Raw genomic sequence first — 10276 nt, forward strand, 5'->3', positions numbered from 1 at the left:
AGATACCAATCGGGTGTGACAATAATAGGTGTCGTGGTGAGCTTTTGCTTCAATTCCTCAAAGGCTTTGAGGCATTTCTCGTAAAACACAAATTTTTCATCTTTCTCAAGGAGTTTGCACATAGGATCTGCAATCTTGAAAAAATTCTTGATGAAACGCCTATAGAACCCGGCATACCCAAAGAAACTTTGGACACCTTTAACGGAAGTAGGTGGAGGAAGCTTGGAACTGATCTCGATCATTGCCTGGTCAACCTCTATGCCATGTTTTGAAATTTTATGCCCCAATACAATGCCTTCATCCACCATGAAATGTCATTTCTCCCAGTTGCGCACAAGGTTGGTCTCCTCATATCTCTTAAGCACTTGTATAAGATTGTTGAGACAATGCTCAAAAGAATCACCTATCCATGAAAACCTCTAAAATATCCTCCACCATGTCGGAGAAGATGGACATCATGCATCTTTGAAAGGTAGTCGGAGTGTTGCACAAACCAAACGACATCCGACTAAAGGCAAAGGTTCCATAAGGGCAAGTGAATGTTGTCTTCTCTTGGTCGTCCAATGCGATATTGATTTGGTTGTAACCGGAATATCCACAAGAAAGCAATAGAATGACCTTCCCGCTAGCCAATCAAGCATTTGATCAGTAAAAGGCATAGGGAAATGGTCTTTGCATGTGGCACTGTTGAGCTTCCGATAATCCATACACACCCTCCATCCGATCACCGTTCTTATTGGGATGAGCTCATTTTTATCATTTTCAATCATGGTAATGGCTCCCTTTTTCAGCACACATTGCACCAGGCTCACCCAAGAACTATCAGCAATGGGGTAGACTACCCCGACATCCAACCACTTGATGTTTTCTTTCTTTACTACCTCTTGCATGGATGGGTTCAACCGTCATTGATGTTCCACACTTGGTTTTGTCTCACTCTCCAAGTGGATCTTGTGTTCGCAAATTTCGGGGGGAAGTCGTCGGATGTCTACAATTGTCCATCCAATAGCTTTCCTATGCTTCTTCAAGACTTCCAACAATTGTTCTACATGCACATCTTTCAACAAAGAAGAAACGATTACCGCTAAAGTAACATTTGAGCCAAGAAATTTATACCTCAAGTGTGGTGGAATTGGTTTGATCTCTAATTGTGGTGGCTCAATAATAGAAGGTTTTGCGGGAGGAGTGGCTCTATTCTCCAGATCGAGAGAGAGATTTGCCAGAGCATAAGTGTAGGACCCAAGCCCATCCAATGCATTTACCTCTTCCATATATCCTTCCATGCCTTTACCATCAAAGTTTACCAAATAGCCGCTAACGCCTCACCGAGGCATTGTTCTTCCATCTTTATTTCAACCGCATCTTCCACTTCATCAACAACATCAATCACCGAGATGCTCTCAATTTCATGTGGTAGTTTCATACCCTTGCTTGCTTGGAATGTAACCTCTTCATCATTCACACGAAATTTGATCTCATTCCGTTCCGAAACCATTAGTGCTCTTCCTGTGGCTAGGAATGGTCTCCCCAAAATGATAGGGATCTTTTTGTCAACCACAAAATCAAGGATTATGAAATTGGCGGGTAAATGAAACTTTCCCACTTTAACAAGCACATCATCAACAATTCGCACCGGTCTCTTTATGGAACGATCGGCCATTTGCAATCTCATATTTGTGGGCCTTGGCATACCTAACCCTGGTTGCTTGTAAATAGCAAGAGGCATCAAGTTGATGCTAGCCCCATTATCACAAAGGGCTCTTGCAAAATCATGTGCTCCAATAGTATAAGGAATGGTGAAAGCTCCCGGGTCTTCTTTCTTTTAAACAGTAGATGTTGTAATGATAGAACTAACCCGGTGAGTCACATTCACCACTTCATTTTTGATGGTTCTCTTCTTGGTAATCAAATCATTCAAATATTTAGCAAAACATGGCTTCTCTTGAAATGCTTCCACAATTGGAATATTCACCGATAATTGCTTGAGAATGTCATAGATTTTTTCGAGTTTGCTATTGTCAACCTTTCTAGAAAGTCTTTGAGGGAATGGAGGAGGATGTCTAGGAATAGATGGTAGAGTTTTTGATGTCTCTTTTACCTTTTCCTTTACCTCTTCCCGGTTCTCTTCTTGCACTTTCAATTCTTCCGGAACTCTTTCAACTTCAACAACACTTGGCTCTTCAACCTCAGCCTCTTGTTCGGACTCTTCAAATTCAACCGCTTGTTCACTCCCACCTTCTAGTACCTTTCCACTCCGTGTAGTAATTGCCATGACATGAGAAGTTGGACCACTCCCACTGCCCTTGGGGTTCGCAATTGTGTCACTTGGAAGTGTCCCTTTTTGCTTTGGATTTTGTTCCCTAGAGAGGTCTCTCATTTGCATATCTAATTTTTGAATGAATGCGGTATGAGAACCAACAAGCTCAGTCATATTCCTCATAGAAGTATCAGACTTCTCTTGATTTTGCAATACCCGTTCAAGCATGCCTTCCAACCTAGACTCACTTGAGGAACCTTGATTTGAATATTGACCCTTTGGAGGAACATAAGGGTTTGAACTCCGATTTGGGAAGTTGTTGTTGTTGCAATTACCTTGATTTGAGCCGCCTTGGTCATTTCGCCACTGTTGGATGCCTTGCCCTTGCGGGTGAGGCCTCCATTGATTTTGTTGTCCTTAACCTTGGTCTTGTTGCTTTTGATAACCTCCTTGAGAGTTGTTGACATAGTTTGCCTCCTCAAAGTCTTTATTTGATATGGGTTGCACATCTTCCACCATATTTACTTTCATCGTTTGGCTTTCCGTGAACATCTTTGTCAATACATCGACATTTGTGGCAAGCCTTGCAATCACTTGATCCCTCTATTGGTTTTCTTTGATCATGGTGGTCAAGGAAGGAGACCTATATGCAATTCCACTCGTGGTGTCCTCTAAGTGCCATGCTTGATTATGCTTTGCCATTTTGTCAAGTATTTATATGACCCTTGCGAATGATTTGTCCATGAAAGATCCGTCAGCTGCATTCTTGGCTATAGATTGGTTCATAGGATCCAAGCCCATGTAGAATTTTTCCAACAAGATAGAATCCGGAAAACCATGGTTGGGAGACCTCACCAAATATAACTTGAACTGATCCCATGCCTCATGTAGATGTTCTCCCGGTACTTGTTTGAAAAAAGAAAATTTTATCCCGGAGCTCAGACTTCTTACTTTTCGGGAACCATTTAGCTAAGAATGCCCGAACAAGTTCAGGCCAAGAATGAATGGAGTTTGGTGGCATATTTTGAAGCCATTTCCTTGCGTCCCCAGCTAGTGAGTACTTGAAGCACCTCAACCTTAGAGCATCATCAAAGACGTTGTTCCTCCATTGCATCGCACACACACCCAAGAAGTTTCTAAGATGTTGTGTCGGATCATCAACAGTGGAATTCCTTAAACCCCCCTCCGCTTTGAGCATAAAGATTAAACCATGTTCTACCTTGAAAGTTGCAGCGCCAACGGCCGGAGGTACAATAGCATTTGCATACTCAATGTACTCCTCTATGTTCGCAAAAGGATTTTCTTCCATTTCTGCCTATATTTCTTCTTCATATTCGGCCATATTTTCCTATCAACACCAAGCAAAACAAGCAAAGTATGATGGAATAGAATAAGATGTAAAGTAAAGCATACACTAATTAGTAATTTCAAAATTGTATTCCCCGGCAACGGCGCCAAAATTTTATACGCTCAAATTACACTTTAATTAAATAGTGTAAGGCGGTCGGTGTCAAATATAATAACCCAAAAAGGTTGAAGTCGAATCTCACATGGAATAGGTGTGAAAAGGTTACTCAAATAGTGTGTTACTTGACTAAAGTCGTAATTCTATTCAGTTAATTGTAACAAGAGTATGATATGATAGTGAGTTGAAGAAATAACGAATTGTGATATTGAGAATGTAATTAATTTGATTAAAGAAACAAAGGTTGTGTCCCCTTCAATGAAGTATAATGCTATCGGTGTTAATATGATATATTTCTAATGGATGGTTCTTTTAATATGCAAATGATTTCTAAATGACTACCCAATATTTTTCAATAGTTAGGTAGTATTTCCTCTTTGTGATTTTTTAAAATATAAAAGAGTTGCGATTAAGAACAATCAATATTCCAAATAAAACCCACTTATTCCTAAGCGATTCTTTTAAACAAGGCTTAAAGCCTTGAGTCTTTGATATTTACTTCTACCAAATTCTAACCCACTTTCCCAAGCAAAGTAAGAATTTAATGGCACTTGTTAATGTTTGCAACCACCAACAATAAATGAAGAATGAGAAGTAAATAAATATCAACCAACCATTATACATATATTCAATGTTAAACAACCATTAACATAACACCCATTTAGGGTCCACAACCTTAATATTTAAAGTTAGCTACACATACTAGAATACAAAAGGATGAGAATATTTAATGTCATAAAGCTTACAAAGTGCAAGATTCTTTCTTCAAAAGCTTCCAAAAGAGAGGAATAATAAAGCCTTGTATTGTAGCTCCAAAATTAGACAAGATGGCCCCACAAAATCCCAATAAATCTATTTATAGTGGGTCAAAACTCAGGACAAAAATACCCTTTCTGGTTAAATATGCAACCGCATATCAGTCGCATAACAGACATGCGGTCCACAATCTTGACATAGCCATAGCATCTTCTGTCACGACCCAAAATCCCAACCCGGTCGTGATGGCGCCTCTCGTGAGGACAAGGCCAGCCAATCAACAAAACAGTACATCTCTTTATAATTACTTAGCAGGAATAAGTCTAAATCATGGGCAATATAATCTTAAATGCGAAATAAACGTGATAGAACAAGGAAAACCCTCCCAACTCAGCCCGAAATCGGGGTGTCACAAGTCATGAGCTACTACAGAGTTTACTAATATTTTACAAAGTCTGGAATTATCATAAATAACAAAGATAAGGGAGAAAACGGGGCTGCGGACATCAACAGCTACCTCGTTACTCCTAGTCACCGCCTGGTCTGGAAAGAATCAGCGCTCAGGAGCGAACTCAGCTCTGCCTGTATCTGCACACATGGTGCAGGGAGTAATGTGAGTACTCCGACCCAGTGAGTAATAAAAATAAATAACGACTGAAAACATGAAATCTCATAACGGCACAATATAGCGCTATCCCATGCAGTAAAATCAGTTATACAGTAAAATAGTGTGTATCAGATAATTCTTATTTTAAAACAGTAAAGACAAATAATTTTCACAGTAAGGATAAATCAAAAGCTTTCCCCTCGGGCTCAATATGTAAATCTCAGTATAGTATCAGCCCCTCGGGCTCACTCCCAACTCACCAGCACGCAACATCAGCCACTCAGGCTCACTCCCAACTCACCACACACAAGCAACGGCCTCTCGGTCCCACTCCCAACTCACCTGGGTACCCTGCGCTCACTGGGGGTGTGTACAGACTCCGGAGGGGATCCTACAGCCCAAGCGCAATATCAATAGGCCTGAAAGCCTTCACACATCACACACGAGGCCTGAAAGCCTCCTCATATAACACTCGAGGCCTGAAAGCCTCCTCACATCACTCAACATATCCTCACATATGGCCCGCGGCCTCAATCTGTCCAGAAAATAATCATAAGCCTCTTGGGCATCAGTAAAACAATGGTGCTCAGCTCAACAGCATTATAAATATCATTAAATCTCGAGTTGAGTATAAATGTAGCTGAGTTCACAAAATAGTATAATTCAATTGGACTGAGTTCAAATAATATTTCAATTCATGAGGAAAATAGTGATGTAAATTCACAAAAGATTTCAGATAATTGGCACAAAGCCCAAATATGGCAATAAGCCCAATCATAATGAAAAACAATAAATCTTTATCAATTACGCGGTAAAAATATCAACTGGGATGGACCAAGTCACAATCCCCAATAGTAAATGACCCCGTGCTCATCATACAACGCGTGTCTCATCTCAACATAGCAGTATGTTGTGCAATCCGAGGTTTCAAACCCTTAGTGCATCATTTAAAATCATTACTCACCTCAAGACGGTCCAATGTCTACTCCGCTATTCCCTTGCCTCTCGAATTTACCTCTTCGCGCATCGAATCTGGTCAAAACCACAATGAATACATTACAATAGGCTAAGGGATTATAACCAAATCGAAAAGACTCGAAAAATATCGAAATTCACGAAATTCGAAAACCCGAGCCCCGGGCCCACTTCTCAAAAAATTACGAAAGTCACATCAACGGATTCCTCGTCTCGCCACGAGTCCGTACATATAACATTTACCAAAAACGGAGTTCAAATGACCCCTCAAATCTTCAAATCTTATTTTCAAATCCCTAAGCCTAAATCTTCAATTTACTCCTCAAAAACATGTAATCTAGTCGGATTATTCGATGATAATTCAATATTATGGAGTAGAAATAATCACAAGTGACTTACCTCAAGATTTTCCAAGATTTGTTGCTAAAAATCGCCCAAAATCCGAGCTTGAAAGTCAAAAAAATGACCAAACTCGGAATGCTGGACATTAAATCTGTCCAGAAATTTTCGGTACTGTTCACGCGGGGGCACTGTTCATGCACGTGAGGTCACTGTTCACTGTTCACCCGCGCGGTTACTGTTCACGCGTGGGTACTGTTCACTGCTGCAGAAAATACAGCAGCTTTTAAGAAATTTGCAGCACAGCCATTTTTCACTAAAATGGCTCTAACTCTATCATACGAACTCGGAATTAGACGATTCTTATTCCTATCAGTCACAAATAATAATACGAACACAACCCTTCAATCGAAACTCAATTCGGAGCTCGTTTGCCCAGTTCAATACCCATTTCGCTTGTTAAACAATTAACTCACATTTCACGTCAAAAACCCAATCGCGACTTGATGAAATTAAACCAACATTTTCAGATCAGTCCTATAATTCATGATTTAAATTCTAGAAGTCTCGAAATCAAATTTGGATCTCTAGAACTAAAATTAAACCTTTAGATCATTACATTTATGCTCAAAACGGCAAAAATCTTCCAAAAATGACCCGTTGGGAATCCGAAACACACCCGAGCCCCCCGGGACCCCGACCAATAATACCAACCAGTCCCAAAATACATTACGGACTTGCTCGAGGCATCAAATCACATCAAACAATGCTAAAATCATGAATCAACCTCCAATACAAGTTTTATGAACTTTAGAATTTCCAACTTCTATTTCTGATGCCGAAACCTATCAAATCACGTCCGATTGACTTCAAATTTTGCACACAAGTCCAAAATGACATAACGAAGCTACAGAAATTCTCGGAATTCCATTCCGACCGTCGGATCAAACTTTCACCTATCAACCGAAAATCGCCAAAATACTAACTTTGCCAAGATGAGCTAATTTCTTCACCGGACCTCCAAAATTAATTCTGATTGCGCTTCTAGGCCTTAAATCATCCCCCGAAACTAACCGAATCATCGGATTCAATTCCGATCCCTCTAACTCACAAGTCAACGTCCGGTTGACTTTTCCAAACTAATTCTTTCTTAAAGAGACTAATTGTCCCATTTCATACCAAACTCGATCCGAATTTACTCAAATTCACCAAGTACACATATTGAAACGTGAATACGTATTTAGCGGGGAATACGGGATGAAAATACAGGAAATGACGGTTCGGGTCGTTACATCTCCAAACCCTAGTTTTCAAGCCTTCATCACATTCACGTTCTGCGGTCCTCATTGCAGATATGTGATAGCATTTCTCGTCGCATTTTTCACCTTCAGCAACCTTCATGACGAGTTTGCGGTCCACTATGCGGCTCGCAAACCAGTTATGCGATCGCAGACTGGACCGCATTTCTTGCACTAGACTTTGCCCAACAATCTGTTGTGAATTGAGATTCCCTTGAGCATTATGCGGTTCGCATGTTGGATTTGTGGTCCGCATTTCACATTTGCGATGCATTTTGCACTTTTCTTGTCTTTTTGTGGCCTTTTGTTCTCATTTCCATGCTCTTAAGTCCTTAAACCTCATACACTGCAAAAACACTAAAATTACGTAAATATAAAAGATAATTGCATCTAAAATAAGCTAAAAGCTAAGCAATTTGTATTAAATGTGTCGAAATTTTCCGGAACATCAAACATAATTAAAGTAAATATGTCCAACATAAAAGTCTAACTGAGAATTGAGATATAATAATTATTACTCCTAAACTAGGACTGAGAAGTGGAGGAATGCAATGACACTTCACTTGCAATTAGTCTTGATCCAATAGTTACCTTCATATATCTGTATAAAAGATAGAGAAAAAATTAAGATTTAAGTTAATACTTTATGGTATCATGGTATAAATAAAATATAATTGGTATAAACCACAACTTCTTATTAGACGTAGAGTTTAATTAGTGAAACAAATAATTGAATTGTGATACAAAAAAATAAATAGTGTGAAATTTAGTGTACCCAAAGTTGATAATCTGGTGGAGCTCAATCTTCGATGTATCATAAAAAAATATTCGAACTTAGATTCTAAAAGAATTATAATTGAATTTGTCATTTAAAGATGTAGTACTTCTAACCTTGATGGTGATGAGCCAATAAAATGATGCTGCATTTGATTTAATAACTCCTCTTGGCGTGCCCTTAGAGTACCCAATTCCGAAGTTAATGTCTGTATCTGTATCTTCTAATTTCCTACCTTAATTTTAGCTCCATTCAAACATTCTTGTAAACCATGTTGGGCACTAGCAGCTTCCTCTTTTGCCCTCCTAAGAGAGTCCTTTAATTCTGTTGTCCTCCTTTTTTGTTGATGCAGTTGTATTAGGCTTTGGACCATAGCTAAGGCCTTTAATATATCCCGACCTTGTACCAAGTACGTTATCAACAATTTCATTAATAGCCATCGGATTCTCTTCAGAAATAGACTGAGCTCTCAAATATCTTATTTTGTTCTACATAAAAATATTACATAAGTTAAATTAATTATAAGATATAATGAATACAGGTGACATGTTACTAAAATATTTTACTTACGTAGTTAGTCTCAGACTCTGGAGATGACCATCCTTTTCCACTCGAGTAATGGGTGCTTTTGTAGAACTCAATCCTATTTGGCTCTACTCCTTCATGTTCCTTCACACCCTACACAAAGAAGGAAAAAAAGCAGTGATTCAGACCATTGTTGACTTTAATAGAAGCGTGACTTTCTTACATGAGAAACTGGAGGGCATGATATCTAGATGACTGTATAACATATACAAACAGATTAAAACTACTTATTTATGAATAGGTTTGGTGTCTGGTTGTGAAAATATTTACACATATGAGGCAAGGTAAAAGTCAAGTATTACACATTAAGCAGGTTCTCTATTTTATATACATATGATAAGTTTCTCCCATTTTAGCAATTCTCATCCCACATATCTGACTTTCTAATGTAGGTAGGGATCATAGAACTCAAGCAAAAAAAGCAAATAGAAAGGAAGAGGAAGAACTGACGCAGAATGCTTTCCGAGTTCGAACAACTCAAACATAAATAAAGTAAAAATAATTGCTTTACATAGAAGATATGCCTTCCGTTTGAGAAGAGATCAGATATTAACTAAATTAGTGGATACATTAATCTTCAAATATAAAAGTATAGTAGATGTAATGTTTGATGAGAACAAAGTATTTTACTTCTTTTTTCTTGGAAAACCTAAGTTTTATTGAGTATCAGCACTAACGTTGGGGCTGTAAATTAGGAAATGTGATCTAACAAGATTTCAGCATCATTTACAAGTCCCAGTTTACACCAAAACATAATAAGAGCTTAACAGTCAAGTTCTAGTAATTTACTACTTAAGAGCATGGAATATCTAATATTTAACCGAGTTATATGTCTAGTTTTAAGTGTTAAGTTATGTTATCAAAACACTAATAAAATGCATTAATAGGGAAACAGGTGGTTAAAGAAGTGATTGATCCCAATGTAAATATTGAGTTAACAACAAGAGAAAAGAAAAAATGGGGAGAGGAAAGATAGAGATCAAAAGAATAGAGAACTCAAGAAACAGGCAGGTGACTTACTCAAAAAGAAGAAATCGGATCTTGAAAAATGCTAAGGAAATTAGTGTTCTTTGTGATGCTCGTGTTTCTATCATCATTTTTGCTAGTTCTGACAAGATGCATGAGTTTTCCTCTACCTTATAGTTCAAGTTACATTAATTATCTATCACAAAAAAAAGAATCCTTACATGGCATCTAATTAATGTTGCATCCTTATCCT

General features: G+C 38.4%; 2 protein-coding genes across 2 annotated transcripts; both read right to left on the minus strand.

The window, feature by feature from the left end:
* Positions 1-455: 455 nt before the first annotated feature.
* LOC138874867 (uncharacterized) lies at positions 456-890 on the minus strand. Its single transcript, XM_070153654.1, has one exon. It carries the CDS (start codon positions 888-890, stop codon positions 456-458), a length of 435 nt encoding a protein of 144 aa, XP_070009755.1.
* A 410-nt stretch (positions 891-1300) lies between these two features.
* LOC138874868 (uncharacterized) lies at positions 1301-3566 on the minus strand. The gene is made up of 3 exons (XM_070153655.1): positions 3209-3566; positions 1874-2385; positions 1301-1819 (listed from the first exon to the last, which is right to left on the minus strand). Exons 1-3 carry the CDS (start codon positions 3564-3566, stop codon positions 1301-1303), a joined length of 1389 nt encoding a protein of 462 aa, XP_070009756.1.
* Positions 3567-10276: the final 6710 nt, after the last annotated feature.

Source organism: Nicotiana sylvestris, chromosome 8 (assembly GCF_000393655.2).
Source record: "Nicotiana sylvestris chromosome 8, ASM39365v2, whole genome shotgun sequence".
NCBI classification, from domain to species: Eukaryota; Viridiplantae; Streptophyta; class Magnoliopsida; order Solanales; family Solanaceae; genus Nicotiana; species Nicotiana sylvestris.